We start from the raw sequence: 26,401 nt of genomic DNA on the forward strand, positions 1-26,401 counted from the left end.
AGACATCACATGTGGCGGGGGATATTGATGACCATGTCGTCTTGTTTCAAGATAGTCTTTGCCTATTAAATATTCTAGAATGACAACAACTTGCATGAAAAGATTGTTCTCAGTCAAATGAAAGGTTGACAATAGCTGGTCACGTTATCAGTTCTGAGTCATCGGAGTTCTGTAAACTGATGAGATTAGTCTTTGAAACTGGTTTGAAAAGAGACCAAGATATGAGACTGTTGGGGTTAATACTATTATTTTTGAGGCTGTAACTCTGGTACAGTGTCTTCAGCTATGCATTTCTTACACGTAGTCTTCGAATATGTTGGCTGTAAAACACCAGACTCTCCTCAGCAAGTTCCCCACTGTTACACTCAGAACTCCTGAGGTTTAAAATTAATATTTTGAAACATTACATGGCTTTCTCATCATGCAGGCTCTTGTATATTCATAAACTGTGAGTCAGGCGTTGGTTGTTCTGCCAAACGGGGTGTAGGTAAGCTGTAGGAGGAGAAATGAAGTCATATTCCGGGGTTGACACATTTGTGCGCTATTAATATTGTTAATGGACAAAAAGCAATGGCAAGGTGAGCTTGTCAGTTTAGTAACTGTTGCCTAAGAGCTGCGTAAATTGCAGCTTGACTGAGTGTGGTCATGAGCAGTACACGCATTTTGAAAATCAAAGCACATTTTGTGTCATGTGAATACCCTAAAACACGAATTGGTATAATCTTTGAAACGCCGGTGGCTGTGGTAATGAAATGTGCAACACAATGGTAGCAGCAGCTGGCAATGAAAAGTCAGCCATGCTCTCTGAATTCAACAATTTCTTCCTGGACACAGCTTGTAGAAAGCTATTACTGTGCTGTGAATACCTCGCTGAATATTTCAGAGGCTGCTCTATTGCAGATTTCTTTGGAAGCTTTCAAGTATTAAAAAGATTTTCCTCAGGCTCCAGATGGTTAACATTGTTCTTTATCTTGCTTTTTTGTGGTTGCGATTCGGCATGTTTTCAACATTTTTAGGCTTTCAGTCCTTTTCTATGTTCTCTGTCACACCTACCTTGTTGCTGTCCTCTCGTTTTTCTAATCCTTATTCTCTCTCTTTACAGGCAGTGAAGAGCTAAAGAGGATGGCTCACTCTAAAGCTCGAGCCGCAGACGGGAAGGTGACCTACCCCCGGGGGTCAAGGAGATCTCTGACAAAATCTCCAAAGAGGAAATGGTCCGCAGGCTCAAGGTCAGTGTTGTACTCTCATTGTGCGGCAGAATATCTCCTTTGTTTACTTTGGTTTTGTAGATTTGGGATGGATTGTCAATATCGCATTGACACATTGCTGCGATAAGACAAACAAGACCCTGTTAGATGTTGCTAATTATAATTAGAAAGAAATATGGACATATATTTTAAGACACTGCATTTTTTTTGTCTTGGTCAGTTGCATATTGCTCTTTAATTTTAAATAATTACTGTGACATTGTTGAAGGATTTGTCATTTTAGGCAGCTTTTTAGCTTTGCGTAGTGCACCTGAACAAACTGATTGCTACAACAGGATTTTAAGCCTTATTGTTTTGGACTGATCACTGGCTGACCCGATCCTCGCATTCAATATACTGTGTTCCTTTTCCAGATGGTCGTGAAGACCTTCATGGACATGGACCAGGACTCTGAGGAGGAGAAGGAGCTGTACCTGAACCTGGCCCTCCACCTGGCCTCAGACTTCTTTCTCAAACACCCAGACAAGGACGTGCGTCTGCTGGTAGCCTGCTGTCTGGCAGATATATTCAGGATTTATGCTCCAGAAGCACCCTACACCTCCCCAGATAAGCTCAAGGTATAGGCACAAAGATTCTTCTCATTCACATGAAACCAAATACTGCAAAATGACATCGCTCTGCTATCAGAATTGCTGTTTTAATTACATATCCCTGCTGCATCTTCTCTGGAGTATTCTCGTTATGCTAACCGACAAGTTTGCCATCGTTGCCAAGTGTGTTTGAAATTTGTGTGTGCAGCATTTGGCTGGAGACATGACATGGCTCCCAACCTAATAAAGCTTGTCAACACAAGCTCAAACACAATTAAGCAAGTCTTATATGCGTCATTTTGATGTGTTTAATCTTTTAAGTTTAGTATTTTTGTGTTTTATAGAGAAATGTCTTTAAATATTTTTGGCTGTAATCATTTCTGTGTTGAGTTTTGCTAATAACCAAAGATGTAAACATGAAGTACTAACTGTGTCTTCCTTGTCTTTAGGACATTTTCATGTTCATCACAAGACAGCTTAAAGGACTAGAGGACACGAAAAGTGCGCAGTTCAACAGATACTTCTACCTGCTGGAGGTATGTGACTGTTTGTATGGATCAGTGGTAGGGTTGGGGTTGGCTACATTTTATTACATTTAAATCCAATACTTAAATCTGTTAATTGAGTCTGAATCCTTTAGAACCCCTAGTTGTGTCTAACTGAATCTGGCTTTGAATACTTAACTGTCGACCCTTGTGCTGAATTTTCATTTTATGTTTTTACAAAGTTAGTGGTAATCGGTGATAGCTGGTGTGAACTACAGTCAGTGAAGTTGTAAGTAGTGAAGCCTTGTACCAGATGTTTCCTACATTGCATATACAAAGAGCAAAGAGAGATTTATTGTTGTTGGAACTTAACACATGGGTATTTTGCCAACCAGGAACCAGCTATTGGAATCCAACCCTGATCAGTGACTCTGTTCATATGCACAGAGAGAGTTCACGTCCTTAACCGGAGGGGTGTTTCATAAAGAAGACTCAAAAAGTAGGGCTTCTTGTGATGAGGACATTGGGTTTATAATGTAGCGGTAAAAAGAAACTTTTTGGGAGACCTTTTGACTGATTGCTTGGAACACTAGCTGCAAGTCTTTCTTCAATTAAAATGTGTTTCACTGCCCTTAGAAATTTGTTCTTCAATTGACTGTTCAAACTCATCTTCTGAAAAACATTCTCTCTGCTCACCTTTTGAATCGGAGTTTAACATGTGAAATTAGCAACAGTAATGCAGTAACATCAATCACCAATCATGGTAATCTATGCAGCTTAGACAAATGTTCTATGGCCACTTGAAGTATTCAGTGCGTATAATGGAGGAGTATATTTGATTATTTATAAGACAAATTATATGGAAAATGAAATTTTATTGTCAAAAAGTATCACATACACATTAATAATCCAATGCAGAGTAGTTTTGTGTATCTCAAAACATGCCTGTAGGGATTCTTTAAGCACAAGATAGCGCTAAACCTAAGTGTTATTGATAGGTTTCCATGGCAACTGAAAGTGAATACTTCATAAGCCACAATAAAATTGTTACATCTTTCTATAATTCGCCTCCAAATGATGGCACCTGGTTTTGTTGTATAAAAAAATGTTTGAAGTAATCATCTATATATAAGTTGGCAAAGGAACGGAGTGGGGTTTTTTGTGCTTTTTTGCTGGTTGAATGATATTTTATTTAATAGTTTATACATAGCAGCAGGGATTCTCACAAGGTCAATGTGAACAACTTAACCAATGCAGGACTTACACTCGTTTATGGCTTCCTGACCTAATGCTTCATTCAGTGTATATTGGCATCACTGGAAGTTTCATGTCACTGAATTTTTAATTTTCATAGCATTTGACCTCTGGTCTCTGAATACAGTTACTAATGGATGTGTGTGGATTATGTAACTGTACTGTATTAAATAACTAATGTGAAAGACAAATGTAGAAAGGAAGCAGTGGTGAGAGACTGACATGCACTCTCTTGCTGTGCAACTGAAGCTAAAGGAAGCGAGGTTTTATCTGCAGCAATCTGTCTGTTTTCTTTTTTTTTAATCTTCTTGTGAGTCTGAAATCGGAAGGAAATAAAACTTTAACCCCAAGTCAAAATGAATGATAAAAATGTTTTGTCTTCAGAAAATGATTAGCATAAATCCCACGGTATTTTTAGGAAGCTCATATCCTAGTATCTTAGTTGGTGTTCTTCATTAAATCAAAGAACAAATTGACTCTAATTGAAAGTGAGCGTCTTTTGTTTGCAAGTTGATGATTAGAAAGGTTGTGATTAAAAAGCCCGTTTTAAAAACATGGGATAAATGAACACTCTGAAGCAGCTGTGAGATGAAGTGAATCTTGCAGTGGCAATAATTTGAATTGCTTTTCACTTAACGCAACAACTGTCAAATCTTAATTACTCGCTACAGTATGGAGTATATCAGTGGTTCTCAACCCTGTTCCTCAGGACCCCATGTCCTGCATGTTTTAGATGCTTCCCTGCTCCAACACACCTGACTCAAATGATCAGCTCGTTATCAGGCTTCTGCAGAGGCTTGATGACGAGCTGATCATTTGAATCAGGTGTGTTGGAGCAGGGAAGCATCTAAAACATGCAGGACATGGGGTCCTGAGGAACAGGGTTGAGAACCACTGGAGTATATAATATGATTTTTTTAAATTTAACTTGGAACAGAAACAGTTGGACAAATGTCAAAGAACCGACATTGTAATGAATGTGTATGATGTATCAAATAACATGTACTGGGAGAGTTATCAAGGATAGTGATGAACCTACAGAGAATCATCAAGGCTTTGTAGTTGTTCTCTGTTCATTGTTTAGCTGTCCTGCTTGAAACTTCACTGTTTTGGTTCACTGCCACTGCTCTCATAGTGTTGTTTTTGGTTGCAGCAGGCAGCTGTTACCAGTAGAAAAGTCATAAAGGCCCACTGTACACTAAATGCTCAGCACCCAAATGCAGGTTGACATTTTCTGGTAAACATAGTGCAGTATTTAACAGCTGAAGAACCAGATAAGTCCATCAGGGGTTGGTAGAAACCAAAAGTCTAGCTAAAAGTAGAGCTGTGTGTTTAAACAGGCAACAGCTTCACCATATCATCTGTAAAGGTGATGATACATCGGTATTTCTGCAGCCCTGAAGTGCCCAAAAAATATCACAGTTGTCACAGTTATTATGTTATTGTCCTTCACTCCTCTTGCCACCTCCATCTTTCACCTTCTTTATTTACATCTGTGTTGTAAATTGCATTGCCACTAACCTTTTGCCTCCTCTCCCCTTGTTCAGAACATAGCATGGGTGAAGTCCTACAATATTTGCTTCGAGCTGGAAGACAGCAACGAGATTTTCACCCAGCTTTACAGAACACTCTTCCAGGTCATCAAGTAAGTCTTTTTCTCTAAACCCACCTCCATGTTCATCACAGTGTATTATAGGTTTGTGTGTGCCCAGATTTTATTTTCTACACATCCTCCCTTTGGTTTTTGGGCTGCGGCAGTCCTTAATGACAGAGCTGAGCTGCTGTGACTAACGCTTCACTCTGTCTTTGCTGCTACATCATGAAACAGCATTGTAGCAGTCTGGTTGTTTCGCTTTGATTGCCCTCTCTCCTCTCCTCTCTTTTTTCCTCCTCACCCCCCAACTCTCAATTTCACTCTGCTGAACACAACCTTGAGGGCTGAATTCTGCAGTACAGAATCTGGCTCTTTGCCATTGGGGAAAAAAAATGTGGTTGTGTGTGTCAAGGTTGTGCTAATACAATGCTTTTTTAAATACATAGCAAGAATGTAAAGAACTCTGCTTTCCATTTGAAATATTTGTAGTGAGCCAGAAAGTGTAGGTGATGCAGGCTGTGTGTGTGTGTGTGTGTATTTGTGTAAGTGACATTGTCACTGAATAGGAGGTAATGAGAGCAGTAATGCCTGGTAGCGTTGACGACATCAGTCGCTGAGATACAAATCTAGGTAGTAAGCCTCCCGCTGTAATGCATAGCATTATGAGCAAGTACACCCACTCCGTGTGATCGGTCCATCTTCACACTCCCATGAACTGTTCGTATGAGGCCAGTTTGTTTCCAGAATGAGAGATTCAGCAAGTGGAAAAACATAAATGCTCACAAAATGCTGCCATCAACTAAATCTCAGTCATGGTGCACTAAAAGTGTCGGATTCTTGTGCCAGACGGGTGAAATATTTGACATTTCAAACTAAAGCCAGTCAGCTTGACAGGCTGCCTCAATACCAGTGTTGAATATTATTCAACTTGAACAAAACTCCTTGATCGTTGACCTTTTTGTGCCTCATTTCTGTAGCAACGGCCACAACCAGAAAGTGCACATGCATATGGTGGACCTGATGAGCTCCATCATCTGTGAGGGAGACACTGTATCGCAGGAGCTGTTGGACACCGTGTTGGTCAACCTGGTGCCAGCGCACAAGGTATGTACACAGCGTGCGTATGAATGTGCACTCAACTGGCACAATCACACAAAAAATAGCACTCTGTCTGTGTGTTTAACTCGGTGAATGAGCAGCAAATTATCAAGTCCTTTGGATACATTTATCCCCCTGAAATATGATACAAGTACAAAATGCCCAGTAATGGACCTGAAGCCTGAAGTGAGTGGATTTAGTCAATAGACTGAGACCAATATAATTTTCTATACTGTGTAATTCAGTGAGACACCTGCAGGTGAGAAGCGGTAAAGCAGCTTCAGCGTTTGTGGACATCTGTGCCTGCTACAAGTGTCCGAATGAGATCCCTCAGAGTGGAAAGACAAGAAATGATTGACTGAACCCTTATTTTATACATAATATGCTGTCTGAATATTTCATTGATTTGCGGTTTTATTCACCATTTGTTTTCTGTCTGTGTAGAATTTGAACAAACAAGCGTACGACCTGGCCAAAGCTCTGCTGAAGAGGACCGCTCAGGCAATTGAACCTTACATCACCAATGTAAGATTGAGTCTGACGCTGTTTGTAGTCTGTGTGCACACATCTCATCATTTCTACAATGCAAACAGAAAGAGAAACCCTTTCATGTTTTCCACATTTTGTAATGTTTCAGACTCTTCGTCAGATAGACTAAATTCATTATTTATGTTACGCAAATGGGTATTTTCAGTTTTGTTATTTTCAACATAACTATTTAGATGCTTTGTTATAAAACTTGTAGTTGTTCTGTGGTCCTTGAGATGCTTCTGCAACATAGAGTCCACCTGTGGCTAATTGAATTTATTGCAGGTCAGACCAAGTTCAGCACAATTTCAGAGTCCAAATAAGCAATAACTTCTCTTTCAAAGCATTCTCCTCAACGACATTTCCATCCAAAAGAAAAGAAGTGACCTTTGACTTCACTTCACCAGTAAGCTTAGAGAAGGAGCAAGAAATTTGAGCAATTTTTACTAAGATCAGTAAATATCTTTGAGGTCGTTGTTGCCGTTCTTTACTTTCTCCTGCCTTCTAAAATGCTTTTTCATCTGTTTGTGCATCTGAAAAAGCAGCCATATGTCACTAAAATAAGTGTGAGTCGGTGGATGATCTCAGGTTTTATCCAGAACCTTTCTTCATCTCTCTCTTTCATCTTTAACAGTTTTTCAACCAGGTGCTGATGCTTGGAAAGACCTCAGTCAGCGATCTGTCTGAGCACGTTTTTGACCTCATCTTGGAGCTTTACAACATAGACAGCCACCTGCTGCTCTCAGTGTTGCCGCAGCTGGAGTTCAAACTCAAGGTACAGACACAGTCACTCTTTTACTGAAAGATTTGAGCAGTAAACTTCTGGGTGTTGCTTCAAGTGTAGTGTTTAAAGCTGTTATTATGCTAAGTGTGTCTAAATGGAGCATTTAGGGTAATATAATTGTCATATTTTAATGTGCAAAACACCTAACTGTAATTTAGTAGGATATTCTTAATTGTGACAATTGTTTTTTAATTAGATATTTTTGAATAATATGTGTAGGTAGTAGTTGTAGATGCCGCAGCAGTGCTTATGTAAACATTGGTATTATTAGCTTGTCTTCACTCCAGAATGAAACCTTGAATTCGCAGACCCATTACCCACAGAATTGTACATATTCACCTTCTCTGCAGGTTTGTTGATTCATATTAGAAAGATAAAGCAGTCAGCCAGTCAGCATAATGTTGCCTCTGCAGTGTCTCGTAAAGGCATCGTGCTGATGGATAACGCTCATTAACTGTTCAGAGGGAGTGTAGATCACTGCTGTCTCCTCAAAATAATAGCTGCGATAAAATCTCTCCACCACACAGACGACACGCTCACTCCCCGTCTCTCTCATGCTCACTCATTCTTTCTCTCACCCTCGCTCTTTTCATCTATATCTCTCCTCGTTCCTTTTCCCTCCCTGCTGCTTTTTCTTCTTCCGTCCTCTGTTCTGTCTTTCTTCCTGCCTCGTTTTCCTTTGTCTCTGCCGTTTCTTCTTTTCTCTTGCTCATTCTCAAACCAAGATTGATACCAATGAAGCCGCCGCCATTGTGTGTTATGAAAATGGTAATGTTTCCAATGCAGTTAATGTAAATGACTTGGCGCGTCTGTCCAATCGACACAGCCAAATTCGGTGCATCATTTCTCTCTCTGTCCCTCTTTCCTTCCCTCTGTCCCTGCAGAGTAATGATAATGATGAGAGGCTGCAGGTGGTGAAGCTGCTGGCTAAGATGTTTGGAGCCAAGGACTCAGAGTTGGCTGCACAGAACAAACCACTCTGGCAGTGTTACCTTGGGAGGTGGGTTTCAGTGTTGTGACCCTGGCATCCGCAGATCCTCAATGCATGGAAAAAATGTTACAATACTGTTTTTCTTTTTACCCCACTTGAGGTTAATTTGTTGCCTAGCCGCGCTAGACAACCCACGGCAACGAATTTAATCCTCTGCCAGGGTGGGTCTAGTTACCCTCCATAAGGCTCGAGGTTGGATGCTCCTAAAACTGGCCGGACCAATCACCATGAAGTGTAGAGTCAGAAGGCGGGCGTAACTAAGTGATGACAGAGGCGCGACGATTCTGACAGAAACAACCGGAAACAACTAGCCTAGCCGTGCTAGATAACCCACGGCAACTAATTTAATTCTCTGCCAGGGTCGACAACAAAAACAACAACAGTCGTTGAGCTCCATTAGCACCGACTCTGAATAATCTTTCTGTTAACATGTCTGTAATATACTTGAGCTTCACCCATTGACTGTATAAATAAGGCTTCACCGAACTACCGCATCCTCTGATTTCCGGCGCTCTAGGAGCCTATTCGTTGCGCTGATTGGTTGTATACCTACCCAATTGCTGCAGAGTGATTTGATAGACAACCTTTTAGCCCGCCTCCCCCCTGTCGAGTGTGCCTAGACCCTTGCGTCTTCAGAGCATGGGTCTAGCGCGGCTAGGCTAGTTAAATTGAGTACAGATCTTACTTTCTTCCAACTTGTGCAATATTGTAATTATTAACTGTTGGTTCACAACATCATCACTTTCCTCGACAAAAGTTTAATTTGATCCTTTTCACCTTGGATTGGAACATTTTATTATTTGCTTTATTATTAAACTTCTTTTAATTAGAACCCTATTGTCATTGTACCAACAGTACGAGAATAAACATTATACACACACACACACACTCTTTCACACCCATATTCAATAAAGAGTAGATTTTTAAAACATAAGAGCATTGTGTAAAATATTGCACATATATTTAAACGAGTACATCTTGAGTGTTACATTTTGCTTCCTTCACCCAGTGTGTGCCTGTAGCAAATACCTGCTGACTTACTCGTGTGTTTGCCTCCATGATGTTGTATATCCATTTGTCATCCATTACGGTTGCTGACTTTAATTTTTACTTTTTCCCCAAAAGGTTTAACGATATCCACGTGCCTATAAGACTGGAGTGTGTCAAGTTCGCCAGTCATTGTCTCATGAACCACCCAGACCTGGCCAAAGACCTCACAGGTAAATCGGTTGAAATGCAGTGACTGCTAAGAAGACACACTTTCAAGAAAATATGCCTTTGTGAGGTTGGAAATGTATTATAATGAAGCCTATTTTTATTAAAGTTTAGATTTTTTTGCCACTATTTAAGCTACTGCTAATAAAGTTGTTGATTCTTCCTTTGAAAACCGTACTTGCCGGCCAGTCCTCTCTCCTCCCACTTATTTGTTCCTGTTTTCTTTCCCAGAGTACTTGAGGGTCAGATCACATGACCCAGAGGAGGCCATCCGCCATGATGTCATTGTCTCTATAGTAACTGCTGCCAAGAAAGACTTGTCTCTAGTCAACGATGCATTGCTGAATTTTGTAAAGGAGAGGACCTTGGACAAGAGAGTAAGTGGGGAAAATACAATGTATGTAGAACATGACATTATGGGGAAAAGACTGTATTTCATTTGGTTTCAAATCAGTCGGTGCTCATTTTGATTGGAATTAAGTCACTGTTTTTACTGAGGTTTAAGATTCCCTAACCATTTCAGAAACACTTGCATGTGTGTCTATTAACATGATGAAGGCATATAGCTATGCTAAGGTTTGTTTCTTTGGGTCTAATCACTGATGGGAGTGTGCACACTCTTTTATTATATAGTGATGGTTGTAATATGTAGTGTTTCCCAGCTTGTTCATCGCCTCTGTTTCATGTAAGACTTCAGATAATGTCAGCCTTGCAAAATTTGGGACTTTGTCATCCGATTAGCAGCTAAAGCTAAAAAAAAAGCTTTGACCCTCTGAACTCCCAAACAGTTTCTGGCTGTTTTTTTGTTTTGTTTTTTTGCTCTGGCTACATTTCTACTGACTGGGCTCATTTTTCACTGCAGAATGAAGTCCTGCACCTCAGTGAAACAGTATAGCCCTGGCTTAGAGTGGAGTGGATGTTATGCCATGAATCAGAACAAAACAAAAACATAAAGTTGAATTTCTTGAAATACTCATTTTACAAAAAAAGGAGGGAAATGGAGTCAATATGGGCAACATTATTTTCAAGTACTCAAAGGAATACCTGGAGAAAATTGTCTCCACATACCGTAATAGGTTTTACTGTTTGCTTTTTTATTTGTCTCCTAGGTGCTCTGTTAAAACTCAGGCTCTTGTTTAGCCGAAAGTTACGTTGCTGCTCTTCTCTTGGTTGCACTGACAAGAGCAGATTGTTGTTGTGTTTTTCAACAGGAATTTTTAATGATGTTTGTAGAAGAGTGAGTGTGTCAAATTTCCCAGTAGCTTAGCTTAAATTTGGTTGTGTTTCCAAACAAAAGTCATCAGTAATCTCTTCAAGGACTGCCAGAAAATGAAAAATCCAACAATTCTTCTTATGACTGTTTCTTGCTGTGATAAATGGTGGGGTTTGTTTCCAGGTTAAATAGCATGGCATTCAGAATTGCTGGCAGGTTTTAAGGTTCAGAGCATTAAATGACCGAAGTCTCTCCACCTTTATCTTTGATCTCTTGATGTTAAAGTTTCCTGCTACTCTCTGTGTTTCCTCTGCGGGACCACTTGCCAATTTTCCTATCATGTTAAGTGTTTATAGATTCAATGTTGGCCTGCCATAGTTGTATAACATTTTCTCTCTGAGGAGCTACAGCCGCTGTAGCGTTTCATAAAAATGTTTTGTAACCAGTTGTCATGATCTCCTTTGTGCCTTTTCCTATCTTTAATCAGTGGCGTGTACGTAAGGAGGCAATGATGGGCCTGGCATCGATCTACAGGAAGTACTCGCTGCAGGGAGAGGGAGGGAGAGAGGCCTCTAAACAGATTTCCTGGATCAAAGACAAGCTGCTCCATATCTACTACCAGAACAGCATTGATGACAGGTTTGTGTGTTTTCCTGTGTGTTCTATAAAAACACAGGAAAATCAAAAGACCTTCATGAATTTCTATGACTCCTTCAAATACCTGCGAGTAAGTGTTTGAAGGGTTGATCATTTAAATTAGTTTCCTTAAAGATGCTGATTAGACGCGCGAGTTCCTTTAAATGAATTGCTTTTCGTTTGCTCAGTCACCACTTTTGTGCGAGCGTGGAGCAAAAAGCAGCTTTTAGCAATGTAAGCGGAGATTTCAGCAATTTATCTCGTCTGATGAATGAGCTTCTGTGGATAAGCGGTTGAATGCGGTAATGACTTCACATTGAGGTATTTCGCAGCAGAATTTGACAGTGTGGCAAACATTTCACCTGTCTCAAAAACAAACAGAAAAAAATGCTTTGTAAGTCATCTTTTCAGAATCCAAAGAGCAAAGGCGTTTCTCTAGAGTAGACTCTGATTACCGCAGCAGTTTAAAAGCCATACAGGGGAAACTATAAAATAATACCCCCCACAGTAGTCTCGAGGCATCATCATGAAAGCCGTCAGCTGTTTTCATAAGCAAGTTGTATGTAGGACTGGGTTTTGTACTTCTTTCAGCAGCCAGACGGCACACTGCAGCATCATTTACTTCAGTCAGAACTAGCAAATTTGATGTGTTATTGTTTCTCCACCTACACAGGCTCAACATGGACAGCCTGCAGTAGCTCTCTGGGGCTCGTTCAAAGCGATTCTGCAAAATGTCACGAGTTGAAGTAGAAGATTAGCAATTACAATGCAAACTGGGAGCTTAAAAAAGCCATAATGACGACAACGACAACAACAAAAAAAAGGCAAACACCTCCATGAAACATTACAATGTCGGATCGAGCAGCATAAGAGTGTGTGTGTGGGTAGTTACCCTTTAAATCACTCTGCTGCAGTGAAGCTGCTCAGTTGCCAGAAGGAAACGTCTGAGTGTGAATGTGTGTTATTGTTTGATGCTTGAGCAGGGCAGCATTGAATTATTTGTTTATGCTCAGTAAAAACTGTGAAATTACAGGTCACAAAGCTTCTCTAATTACAGTTTTTATTATGACATGTATTGATATTGGAGTTTATTCCTCGACTAATGAAAAAAATCATGAATCTATTTAATTACAGAAGGGGCCAATCAACTGGGAGCTTTATTTGTTTTACTAATTGTGTTTTTTCAAAGACATTTTGACTGTGATGACGCTTAAGCTTTAAGGAGGGAAAAGGAATGATAAGGTTTTGATTTCAATAAAATGTTTCCTCTGTCTGCACAGGTTGCTGGTGGAGCGAGTCTTTGCCCAGTACATGGTTCCTCACAACCTGGAAACCACTGAGAGAATGAAGTGTCTTTACTACCTGTATGCCACGCTGGACACAAATGCTGTCAAGTACGTCTGTTTCACTGAAGCTGTTCAATGTTTAGATAAGAATATAGTGGTCTGGGGAATTTCTTGTTGGACTTCAGTCTTAAAGTAGTACAACTTTTTGGAGGAAATATCCATACAAAAAGCCTAAACAACCTTTTCTTTGCATCATTTGTTTCACTTGCAGAGCGTTGAATGAGATGTGGAAGTGCCAGAATCTCTTGAGACACCATGTCAAAGACCTGCTGGACCTGGTTAAAAAACCCAAGGTAATTCTGACTGATGCACATTGCAAAACTCGGAGGCAGGTTGATGAATAAATATGTCGTTCTCACATATTTCTAAACTATTTTTGCTTTTCTTTTGTTTATTTGTTTTAGTCCGAAGCGTCCAACAAGGCTGTGTTCGCCAAAGTCATGGTGATCACAAGTAAGTGATTCTTTTAAAATAAAAGATGTGTTTCATTTAGAAAACCTATTTTAGTTTGAATTGCTATTTTCAGACAGCTTAACACTGTTGGCTTCATCAATCTGTTAAACTGATGGCATTCTGTCATTCAGAAAAAGTCACATTTATTTTAATTTTACTCACAGCTTCATTCAGACTTGAACACCACAGTGATGGTGAGAGCAACAGTACACATGTAGGATTGAACAGTTTATCAGTGACGTATACATAATAATGCGCTAATAAACAGAAGACAAAATCTAAACTCAGAGGAAGCTTATCAACCTGTCCAAATAAATCATAGTCTGATTTTTTTATGGCTTCTTAAGAAATAAAACTACTGTACATGTATGATTGCGATGATGATCCAAATACTACTTTGCCACAGTAAAATAAAAATATTCCATCAGATAAGATGCTGTTTAGGACTGACTCTGAAGATGGCCACAGTTTAGTAAATAATAACTGTGTCTTTATGTGTGACAACTAGCACTCTGAGATTTAGCAAAAATGAAAAGTGAATTACAAATAAAATGTATTATTAAGTCACCTATCGGATATGAAGTTAAGTACACACCGCGATTTGCTGTTAGATCCTGACCCAGCCTGAGTCTGTCTCCCTGTCTGATATAATATCTAAGTCAATACTGACGTTGCCAGCACTTTTGTTCCATTGTTCCATGTGCCTAAATGCATCTCTATTGCCCTGGAGATGCTCAAAAGGAGCCTACTGCTGTTTAATGCTGGAAGGAATAAACTGAACTTAACCTGTTTGGATTACAATAGTTACATACAGCATACAGCGTTCTTAATCTGAGCTGTAGTCTCTGTTTCTATCGCAGTTAAGTTTTATTTTTGTGAACATTTCAGTGTGCAACTGAATAGATGAGAAACTGCAGCACAAAGTGAATGAGAAATGTGAATTTTGTCTGCAGACTGCATTAATGTGACAGCATGCATGTCAGACTTATAACATGGACATATTATTAATTCTGACCTAGTAAGATCACAATTTTTACAGAAAAGTGTTGTCATACAGACATGAAGCCGACACTTTTAGTTGCTGTCAGATAAACGGAAGTGAATGCATGTCTGAAAATAGTTTTATCTTTCTAATTCACACTGCTTAAAAAGTGGAAAAATCCACAACAACTCCAACAAGACTTCTGTAACAGGTAGTCTTACCTCATTACTTCAAAGCTATTCCTTATTGACATTAGCTTCTTTGTGTGTCTGTAGGGAACCTGCCAGACCCGGGCAAGGCTCAGGACTTTGTGAAGAAGCTGGCTCAGGTCCTGGATGACGACGAGCGAATCCGAGATCAGTTGGAAACTTTGGTCAGCCCCACCTGCTCTTGCAAGCAGGCTGAAGTCTGCGTGGTGAGTATCGATGTTTCTGTCCAAGATCTCAGCGTGGTGCCCTCTAACTGAAATGCTGCCGTCCCTCCATTGGCTCTGTGTTTTTGATGAGCTGATAGCTACAGTAGCCTTAAAGTTTGTTAATTTGTTCATAGATTTAACATTTAAGTTGACTTATTGTTCTTTTGTAAGACATTACTTGAAGAGAAAAGCTCTCAACTTAAATTTAGTAAAATCTTTCAGTGTAGGTTAGTATAAGGTTGTAGCTCAAAACACTGCTGGGATGCATATTTCTATAAAATGCTGTTAAAGTCAAAGTTTGCATCTCTAATACTCTCTTACCCACATAGTTGATAATCCACCTATAATGCACCTTTTGTATTAACAAATATCCAGGCTTAGACTTCCACAGTGGTTGTAAAATGTTTTATGGCTTCATTGTTTATGAAGCATGATGGCATCTTGAACTCATAAGCATTCCAGGGACCTGCCGTCACTGTAGGAAAAAGTATCAAAACACATCAGCTTAAGCTCCTATATTAACTAGAATTTTAGGCCAACGGGTCGAGTATCTCTTTCAGTAGTTGTGGTTCTACGCACTAAAAAGGCAGACAGAATATTGTGGAGATGTGTATCTACTTTACAGTGTCATTATTCTTTTTTTTTTCCTTTCTAGCGAGACATCACTAAAAAGCTCGGCAGCCCCAAACAGCCCAGCAATCCCTTCCTGGAAATGGTAAAGTTCCTGCTGGAGAGGATCGCTCCTGTTCACATCGACACAGAGTCCATCAGGTACTGTGTTGAAACAGAAACTGTGTTAATGCAAAGACCATCAGTACTAGTGATGTTTGATTCTAACGTGCAGTGTTTCTTCTCTGCCATCATCTATCAGTGCTTTGATAAAGCAAGTAAACAAATCTATAGATGGAACGGCTGATGATGAGGAGGAGGGCGTTCCCACTGAAGAAGCCATCAGAGCAGGACTGGAACTGCTAAAGGTAAAAACCTGCAAGAAACCCAGATGTCAGCTGGGCTCGCGTCTGAACATTGTGATAATGAATACAAACTTTTAAGTCATTCATTATCTCTCTGGTGCATTATTCAACAATGCAATACCTGTAGGAGAAATTCAAAATGATAGGCTCTGCTCTCAGTTCAGCTTCTAGAGCGTTTGTGTAAATTGCTGCCAGCAACTTTAGTAATCAGAGAATTAAACGTATTGTTTTGGTTTGTTCTCGCTGAATGAAATTGTCGAGTGACAAACAGGAAAAAATGAGCATTCAGTGACAGTTAATGAACCTCCCACAGTTCTGCCTTTGATGTGGGGTGACAGCAGCATTCGTTACACAACACATTATTACTGATGACATAAAGGCTTCCCGTGTCTTTCCAGTTTACTTAAATCATATGAGACACTTTTTGTAAACATTTTGGTAGTGGAACATTTTCAGTCAATGCTATCCAGTTTGACCCGTCTTTCATCCCACACAGGTGCTTTCGTTCACACACCCAGTGTCATTCCACTCTGCAGAGACATTTGAGTCTCTGTTGGGCTGTTTGAAAATGGACGATGAGAAGGTGGCAGAGGCTGCGCTGCAGATTTTCAAAAACACAGGAAGCAAGATGGAAGAGAGTTTTCCTCACATCAAATCGTACGTTTTCTTGTCTGATACATGCTTTTTTTAAACTTTTAATCCAACAGCTCATTATATGCGGTCATACTTACATATTCAGTCATGCATAGAAATTGCAGTGCTTCTTCACATCTTGAAACACTCACCAGGATACACTACACTCTTGATTTAAGACAATACTTTTTACTGTATTTTAATGGTGATTCCCGTCTGCTCCCCCAAGTGTTTTACTGCCGGTACTGCAGGCCAAAGCCAAGAGAGGCCCTCCTCGCCAGGCCAAGTATGCCATCCACTGCATCAACGCCATGTTCAGCAACAGAGACACACACTTTGCGCAGATCTTTGAGGTCAGTCAACCCATCTGTTTAATTTCATGAATGTGAATCGATGTATAAATCACGTAGGTCTTCTGGTTTGGAACCTTTTTGTTGACTTCTTCTAGTTTCAGGCAGAAAATCAGCTTAGATTGATAACTGCGCCTAAAATATATTACGAACACGTAACTCCTTGTTGTGAACGGAGTATTTACTTCATCTTTATCAAGTGCCTCTGAAACTGAAACAATAAAACAAGTGTGTGAAGTTTAATATGACACTAAAACAGATGCTAAAGATCACAGTTCCTCTCAGACCGGATATTTTTGCACTGGTAGATCTGCATGTCTGACTTTACTTAAATAGCTGATGATATATTATGTGTTTTTCCAGCCCCTGCACAAAGGCCTGGACCCTGCTAACCTGGAGCAGCTCATCACTCCCTTGACCACCCTGGGTCACCTGGCTCAGCTGGCCCCAGAACAGTTTGCTGCACCACTCAAATCTCTAGTCGCCAACTTCATTGTAAAAGATCTGCTCATGAACGACAGGGTACACGCTTCATAAATATGTACCATCACATATACCAGACTCACGTTTAGTTATTCTGGTTCTGGTTAGAGAAGTATGAAGATAGGCATTTATTTGTCTGTCTGTTCATATCATAGTATGTAGACTTACAGAATTTTTTTTTTCTGTAGATCCCAGGCAAGAAGACAACCAAACTTTGGGTTCCTGATGATGAAGTATCTCCGGAGACTCTGGCCAAGGTCAGCAGTAAATCCTTTTTATCTCTTTAAAATCTCACTCTGCCTGTCCAGGCGACTGTTGTGTTTTTTTTTGTTTTTTTTTTCATCTGAAACATCTAAACACTATCAGGGAGAATTGTCTCAAATATTATACATGTCTTGCTTTATATGTTTACCATAATAATTAAATGAGGAGATAAGTTGTTTTGAATGTTGTATGCCAGTGATGCACTTTCACTGCCCTAGAAATGACTATTGACCTTTCACCATTCTTTCCTCCTCCACTCAGATCCAGGGCATAAAGCTGATGGTGAGATGGTTATTAGGAGTGAAGAACAACCAGAGCAAATCCGGCAACTCCACCCTGAGGATGCTGACTGCAATCCTCCACAGCGATGGAGATCTAACTGAGCAGGGCAGGATGGGGTAAGGTTCTGTGTGTGTCAGCCTTTTGAGCAGCTTAAAGAGAGCTTTGTCTTCAGATTAGAATCAGGGAAGCAAATTTTATTAGGTATTGTGGACCTTAGGGGGATGTTGGGTTTTAATCGTCAACACAATTTGTAGATAAATAAAGAAAAGCTTGTTTACTCTCGTCTCTCCTCTGGCTTCTTCTTTTCATCTCCCAGTAAACCAGACATGTCGAGGCTGCGGTTGGCGGCGGCCTGCGCCCTGCTGAAGCTGGCACAGGAGCCCTGCTATCACGAAATCATCACACTGGAGCAATATCAGCTGTGTGCTCTTGTCATCAATGTAAGAACCTCAACCGGTTCTTCGTTTTACGCAAAATCCATGCTCCTTTTCAGACTCTGTGTTTTATTTTCTGGATTTATAATTTGGGTTTTCTATTGCGATACACGGCTATACTCAACATACTCATTTTCTCTCAAGCACCTAGTTCTCTTCAACATCTACGTTCTTTTTTGCTTCTTCTTTTCTCTATACTTTTCTGCTATTTCGTCTGCTACCTCAACGCTCCTACTCATTGTCACTCTCCTGTGCTTCTTCCTCTTTGCTCTCCAGGATGAGTGCTACCAAGTGCGACAGTGTTTTTCCCAGAAGCTTCACCGGGGCCTGTGTCGCCTCCGTCTGCCGCTGGAATACATGGCAGTGTTCGCTTTGTGTGCCAAGGACCCTGTTAAAGAGAGGAGAGCTCACGCTCGCCAGTGCTTGGTGAAAAACGTCAACATTCGCAGAGAGTACCTCAAACAGCATGCTGCCATCAGCGGTAAAGAACCCAAACTAAATCTGACTTTAAAACTAGCATCTTTTGTTTTTTTGTTTTTTGTAAATTATTATTTGTCTCAGAAGCAGCCAGAAAACTGTTTTCACATGAAACAAGCTCTATATTGTTTGATGAGCTTCTACGGGATGTTTATATAACCCGAATATTTGAGATGTAATACTGGAAGCAAGAGGTGCAACTTTAAAGAGGAAATCCTTTACTTGTCATGCACCTCAGTGCAAATAGAGCTTGTGTTAGCACAGTTGTAGTGAGGTAGTGTTGGTGTAATGTTTTCCCCTGTGTGTACAACAGACAAGCTGTTTTCTCTGCTGCCGGAGTACGTGGTGCCCTACACCATCCACCTTCTGGCACACGACCCAGACTACGTCAAAGTACAGGACATCGAGCAGCTGAAGGAAATTAAAGAGTAAGTAGGGTATGGGCTGGTTGCTGATAGTGTTAACGATAAAAGAATGCTGTAAAAAAATTAAAAAATCAGACAATAAATTTAATCATCTCTTAGGTCAGTGTGGAATATTACAACCTGGCGTTTATAGTCATTTTAGGAGGAATGCAGCTTTGTTGACAATAAAAGCTTCCAGCACTAAATAATATCAACACTTTCCTTTTAGAGAATACTTGAGCTAGTACAGTTTTATTCACGCCATTACTCATAAATTGTATCCAGTGAATTGTAAGGCCTGTATTCAAGAACTTAAAAGGAAGTTTTTAGAGAATCATGGCTTGAATTCAGAGTCTTGTGTGCTGACGTCAAACTTCCTGTCCTTGTTAGGGCTCTGTGGTTTGTCCTTGAGATCATAATGGCCAAGAATGAGAACAATAGCCACGCCTTCATCAGAAAAATGGTGGAAAATATGAAACAGACAAAAGATGCCCAGGCTGCGAGCGATCCCAAAACTAACGAGGTAAACATGACACGTGCACTGCCAGATACACTGAGCTTACAGTATGTTAATAGTACACAATCATTCGCTGCTCTAACTGTGATCTTGAGCACCATCTGGCTCACCAGACTTTTGTGTCGTCTGTACAGAAACTGTACACAGTGTGTGACGTGGCCATGAACATTATCATGTCAAAGAGCACCACCTACAGCCTGGAGTCCCCGAAAGACCCGGTGCTACCCTCACGCTTCTTCACCAAACCAGACAAGGTCGGTGGCTGCACAGCATTTTCCTCATTCTTGAATACTTTCTCTCCAGCACAAGAGTTGATTTAGTGTTTTTTATTTTGTATTCATGGCAGGAGCTGAGCCACAAATTTGATCTGCTAAACAGTTAATTTCCTTTGGAGTGTTGTGGATATTAACGCATGAACACCTTTGACAAGTGCATATTAAAAAGCATTACAAGATAAACACTGATGAGTTGTATATTCCAGGTTGTGGAAGCTGGAGGAATCCTTTTTTTTTTTTTTTTTTTTTTTAAACATCAGCTTGTTTCAACAGGAAAGATCAAAATAGCTGCCTCACACTTTCACTAATGAGACTTTATCCTCGGCTCATGTTTCTTTTTTTGGTAGTTGTTTTGTCTACACTAAAAAGCTCTCTAACATAACTCTGGTGTCTGTTTCAGAATTTCAGCAACACAAAAAATTATCTCCCACCAGAGATGAAGGCGTTCTTCACACCCGGAAAGGTAAGTGATGTTTGTGTTTTGTTTGATGGAACATCTATCCAACTCAATTCTTACCATCTCTCTTTCATCCTTCCTCAAGCCCAAGTCGGCTAACGTTTTGGGTGCAGTAAACAAGCCGCTGTCGTCGGCCGGAAAACAACTCCAGAGTAAAGCTTCTCGTATGGAGACCAACAGCAACGAGGATTCCTCGTCCAACCCAGGCTCCCCACAACGCAGCAAGACCAGGTATAAAACATTAAACACTCGAAACTCTCATATCAACAAGCCTGGAGCCTACAGCTCACTAAATTCCTCCAACTCCACACATTCAGGTGTTCTAATCACTGAGCAGACTGACAATAAACTGCATCTAATTATTCACATATTTCAAAATGCTGACAGCAAACGGCCTCACAACACACTGATTGGAGATGTTTATAAACTACACAGAGCTGCAGAAGTTGATGTATTTGTTTATACTGCGCTAACAATTAATAATTGATATTTTTCAGGCATGACAGCACAGAAATGGATCATAGTGAAAACGAGGACATCAGCCTAAAGAGAGCAGACAGCGTTGACAAGGTACTAAAACCACTTTTGCTGATCCACTCCTGCGATGGGAGACGGATTATAAGAACATATCAGTGGGGCTTCAGTGTTGTCATTTTATTGTTATTCATGGGTTTTATCAGTATGAAATTGAGCATCCATTTGGCCATTATGTCTCCGTTAGTAATGAGAGACTAATGAAATCCAGTAACCATCCGGAACATATTGCATTACTGAGTTATTTGTTCCAAATTATTGGTAATAACCAGAGTCTCCCAGCTGTAATCTTATTAGAAAATAATACGCTCCCAGTCAGAGGGATCACGGGGATCGTCCCTTATTATTTGCACAACCTTGAAGCCAAAAGATGCCAAAAGAATGCACAGACAAAAATTACATGTTTCTTGTATACAGTGTGATCTTAATGGGAGATTCAGAATGTGAGTAAGTATCCTAAAAAAGACAAAAACAACTTTTTGTTAATTTGTTCTCTCATATGACTGCACAAATAAACAACAACATTATCCAGGAGTGCACAGTAACTGGCGACAGGCCGAAAAGGGCGCGTTGCTGTGATCAAGCTGAGTGCCGACAGTCATAAATCCTTGTGTCTCTGTATTTTGATTTTATTGTGCAAACACAAGCTGGTTTTAAGTCAAGTCGGGACAACCAAGTATGCAGTGTGTAAACAGGCATCAATAACAGCCTCCAAACCGACTGCTTACATAAGGTTGTCTTTGTTTTGACCTGTATCAGTTAAGTAGTTCTTCCTTTTTAACAAGTCAGAAGGTACTTTCTGTCTAAACCTATGAATTGAGCACATATTTCAGTTTTTGGCAGGGATGTCCTTGCACTTATAAGTGTTTTGGAAATTGTCTCATGTTCATTGATTGGGTTTCTTAAAGTTTATTTTCACAGAAAGCAAAAGAAAGCAAAAAAATTTTAATTGATTGAAGGGTTCTGACTTCAATATTTTGAAATGTTTACACAAGCCGTGCATCTAACATGTCCGTGGTGTTACTCCTGCCTTTGTTGCAGGTCAGACTCTCCTTTCTCTTCTTTTCTTTCTATTGCGGCTCTCAAGCTAATTTTGTTGCTCTTTTGCAGGATATCGAAAAGCCTCGTGGTCGCAAACGGGGCGTGACCACCAGTGACGACCAGGAGAGCAAGCCAAAGCGAGGACGCAAGAAGTCGGCTGCCAACACGACCGCAGCAGCCGACTCTGAAGACCAGTGGGACGAGGACAACCGACCGGAGGACGAGCAGAACAGCCCTCCGAAAAAAGGACGCAGGGGCCGGCCTCCGAAGTCTGCTGCCGCCAATCAGGACACGCCTTCCAAGGGCAGGAGGGGACGAAAGAAGGCAGCTCCTCCGCCAGAGGACGATGAAGACGAGGAGGAGGAAGAAGAGGAGAGGGGGACGAGGAAGCAGAGGAGGACGACGATGAGGACGACAGGAGCGCTGAAAATATGGAGGTGAAGCCGAAAGGAGGAAGGCAAGCCAGGACACCGCGGAGATCACAAGGGTAAGAAACACAAAAGGTGTGAAGCAAAAAGCCTCCGGAGAAGTTGGAACAGCTTCACCGATAACATTCTGCTGGCACAGTCATTTTTGAGTGAAACTCTGTTGTTTGCATTTTGTTCAACAGCTCGGAGTCAGCAGAGTCCACGCCACAGAAGAGGAGAGGACGCCCACCCAAATCAGCTCAGCCAGCTGCCAAGAAACCAACGTAAGAGGAGCACCCGCTTTCTGATGTTTTACGGGCTTCTGCATAGACGCATTTCATTCAGAAGTCACTTTCACTACTCCTCATTCCTGTCCTCTCATCATAAACATCAGTTTTTTAGCAAAAACATGAAACGAGTTTGAATGAATTCATCATTTTTAATTGGTTAATTCATTCATCTATTTTATGCCACTTGTCCTGGTCCAGGTTTAATTGGAATTATTGAAATGAATAAATGTGATATAATAATTATAGGCAGTATTGACCCTGCTGGTTTTCCATCCTAATTATTTCTGTGGCTTGGTTATTGAACTGTGTCATATAATAAATTTAGCAAACCCTGCAGAAAACAAATTATTACAAGTTTGCTGTGAAATCGAGCTGCAATCTGTCACTGTATCCACACATTGTTAAATGCACCAACACCTAGATTAGAAGTTAGTGTTGTAAACTAGTGTTGTTTATTACCAGTCAGTGTGGTGTCTTAATGTTTCAACTGCCAGAGATGCCTCTCGCCAACATTTAGCACCTGGTGGGTGATATTTTGAGACACTTCAAACAAAAAAAATAATCTGTGTTAAATCAAGCTGTGGCTTTGTTGCCTCTCTATGGCGTTATTCTGTAAAGTTTCATGTTTCTGCAGTGATTCCCTTTTACTTGTGCATCGTGTTAATTCAATGCCTCTCTGGTGTCCAGGCGTGGTGGTCGATCGAAGGCAGCTGCTGCTAAAGATGACTCTGAGGAAGAAGATGAAGAAGGGGAGGAGGAGCAGGAAGACGAGCCAACACCGAAGGTACTGAGTCAGGGGTTACGTTTACCATTTCTGGATGTCACCTTCTGGTTACATTAGAGATGCATTCAGTTCACAGAGGGGCTGCTGCAGCATCACTTCATACACTATAATCACTGAAACTGGTTAAACCAGCTGCGACAGACTGGCGACCTGTCCAGGGTGTCCCCTGCCTTCGCCCGAGTCAGCTGGGATAGGCTCCAGCACCCCCCGCGACCCTAATGAGGATAAAGCGGTGTATAGAGGATGGATGGATGGATGGATGGTTAAACCAGGCACAAGAGGAACGTGAAGTGGTGTGTCTGGGCCACAGAGATCCGCTTTGCAAATTTAAAAATAGTCCAGTCTTGTATTTCTATTTTTTCCACAAGGTTAGAGCTGCACTTTTACAAAGAAGAGTGTTTTAAAGTGCCTCTATTTTAGTTTTTAATGAAACTCCTAAAATACGGAGGTCCTCAGTTTACGATGTCCTCAATCTACGGTGCTTCATTGGAGCTGGTTATGGGCCGATCTTCAGTTTTACGTATGACGTCTCATTGAAGTGTCATCAGCTTTGTTTACATTCTCCGGCTGTACGCCACCTTGTATTGTGCTACATTCACTAACTTTTTGTCCTTTATTTTGGCGACCCTCTGTGATAACTGAGTGAGACTTTCTGGTTCTCTGGTCGTTTATTGAACCTTCACTCAGGCTACTGTGGGCCTTAAACAACGCCAAAATAACTTCAAAAAACCCTATAACTTGGCTCCAAAATTAGCCACCGTTCTCAGCTTTCTCTCACTTTATACACACACACACACACACACACACACACACACTCTGACATGGCACGGAGCAAGACACACTACTGCAGACTTTTAGCCAGTCAAGTGAGCTAACTAAGCATGGCACGTTCACTGACATTAGGTAAATCTCATACTGAACAATAAACATTGAAACCTCAGCAACAACAACATCAGTCTGTCAGAATATTCTGTTATCTTGTAAAATGATTCATACATGCATGAAGGTCATTGGATTCATGACTTACCCAAAGAACTGATCATAACGTGATGCACGTAGCGGCTTTGTTTACATTTTTGCTCTATCAAGGTGCATGTAAAGGCCTTGTTTACATTTTTGCTGGAGTTCCAACTTATGGCGAGCATCGACTTGCATCACACTCCATGAACGGAACTCCAACGTAAGTCGAGGACCCCCTGTACATTAAAGGAGAACTGTACCAAACAGGGCTTCCACTTCAGGTTCAGGTTGAGATCATTCTGTTAGTATTTATCGTCTCCATGTTAACTAGTGGTTGTTTAGTAACATTGTTTTTCATAGATAGATAGAATGAACTTGCCTGTTGCACAAACTCAGTGAAAGTCTTCAGTTTTGCAGCCCTGTGGGGGTCTAAACAACTGAAGACAACAATCTCAAAACAAAGCGGACCGTCTGGTTTTTCCTCCAACATAGTCTGCATACATTCCATGTTGATCGTAGCTAAAAGGTCAGACAGATTTAAGTTTGTTTGTCTTTATTAATTTTTTTTTCTCCCTCCTAGGGTCGCAAGAAGGCAGCGGGGCGAAGAAGATGAGCTAAAAAAAAAAGAAAGGAGGACAAAAGAAGAGCGCACGTCTCCTCTGAAGTCATGGAGGAATGACGCAGGAAAGAAAATATGGACATTGAACTTTTTAAACTTTTCATATGCCGACGCTCCTACTGTTACACAAATTTACACACTTGCATATTCCACATGCACACTACATCAGAGCATCCGCATCATCAGCTGTGGGTTGTTGCTTTGTGTTGCATTGTGATGATGTTCGCCACATTAAGTAGAAATAATTTTACCAGAAAAACAAACAGAAAAAAAAAAAGGATCACACTTGTAAATAGTCTCTTATGTCTGTTTCATGTTCTGTTGTTGTGTTTGATGCTGACTGGGGGGATGCTGTAAAGCCTTTACCCACTGATATTATTAAAGTGCTCCCTTAAAGCAATATTGCTTATCAAACCTCCCTCTGTGTCCTACTTTTAAAAACAGAAAGAGATTAACCATTGAATTTGTTTGAGACGTTAATTGTGTCGTTTTACTTTCAACGAAACCGTTCTTGTTTACAACTTAGTATATTAATACCTTTTTTTTTTTTTACCATGTATCTGAAAAAAAAAAAGTCCGAAACCTGCCCAAATGTAGAGTTGCTTCTGGAAATGATTGTAGTGTGCGTCTCATTTTTAGGTTTGTACTTGCTGGTAGAAGGAAGTCGTGAGCAGCTGTGGTTGTAGTGTTTGTCACTGCTCATTACCTTGGCTTCACATCCACCCAGTCAGAGTCTCCGTTGTATCAATATAATTCTCTATAAAACCTGACATGCTCCATTTCTCTTTATTTCGCTTTTGACGTTTTGGATGGAGCGGTTCGCTTGGCTTGTCAACGTAATCGAGTTTGATGCCTTGAGGTGAAATGCAAATTAGGCAAAACATGGAGCCAAATAATGTGTTGCGGAAAGTAGTTGAGATTAGTTCAGAGTGTTTGAAAAAAGACTCCAAGTTCGGCGGCATTGCCTTTGAGTTTGTTTTGTTCAGACTGTCTGCACTGTGTTGACTGCACATGCGATGGCAAAACAAATGGTGCTTTAAAACAAGAACCAACTAGAAACAACCTTCAGTACGTCTGCGTCAAACAGACCCATTATCTACAAGTACGTGTCTGCAAGGAAATACATTCTGGGTTTAAGGAGGACATTCTGAAGCATGCACACATTCATCATTTATCATTAAAAGAGCTGAAGTAGTCAACTGCAGGACTTCTAGGTTCCTTGATTTGTGCATGCACTCCATTGATGCTGCCAAAATGGATGAAATTCTAAAATCTTCAGAAATCCTGTGCTATGTCTGCCCAGTGTGCTCAACAAGTCTCAGGAATAATCACACTGATGTGGTCCTGCAGTCCAACATGTAATCAGATTATTCTGTAAATATGTGTCACTGCCTCTCAGAAATATAACCGTCTGCACACAACAA

The 26,401-nt window shown here is 40.6% G+C and overlaps 1 protein-coding gene across 1 annotated transcript; it reads left to right on the forward strand.

Moving 5' to 3' along the window:
* Positions 1-1,122: 1,122 nt before the first annotated feature.
* On the forward strand, positions 1,123-25,747 carry LOC110961446 (sister chromatid cohesion protein PDS5 homolog B). Its single transcript, XM_022209062.2, is given in 36 exon segments — positions 1,123-1,162; positions 1,165-1,229; positions 1,622-1,825; positions 2,248-2,334; positions 5,085-5,182; positions 6,109-6,235; positions 6,674-6,754; positions 7,392-7,532; positions 8,426-8,541; positions 9,658-9,752; positions 9,979-10,124; positions 11,448-11,599; positions 12,877-12,990; positions 13,154-13,235; positions 13,347-13,395; positions 14,653-14,792; positions 15,448-15,563; positions 15,664-15,769; positions 16,263-16,423; positions 16,629-16,752; positions 17,113-17,271; positions 17,421-17,489; positions 17,758-17,894; positions 18,095-18,218; positions 18,489-18,693; positions 19,003-19,117; positions 19,484-19,616; positions 19,745-19,864; positions 20,286-20,348; positions 20,428-20,573; positions 20,840-20,912; positions 21,987-22,293; positions 22,296-22,404; positions 22,528-22,608; positions 23,302-23,398; positions 24,939-25,747. Coding segments are annotated over 36 exon segments (4,215 nt in total). The 3' UTR covers positions 24,972-25,747.
* Positions 25,748-26,401: the final 654 nt, after the last annotated feature.

Source organism: Acanthochromis polyacanthus, chromosome 17, assembly GCF_021347895.1.
Source record: "Acanthochromis polyacanthus isolate Apoly-LR-REF ecotype Palm Island chromosome 17, KAUST_Apoly_ChrSc, whole genome shotgun sequence".
Taxonomy (NCBI): domain Eukaryota; kingdom Metazoa; phylum Chordata; class Actinopteri; family Pomacentridae; genus Acanthochromis; species Acanthochromis polyacanthus.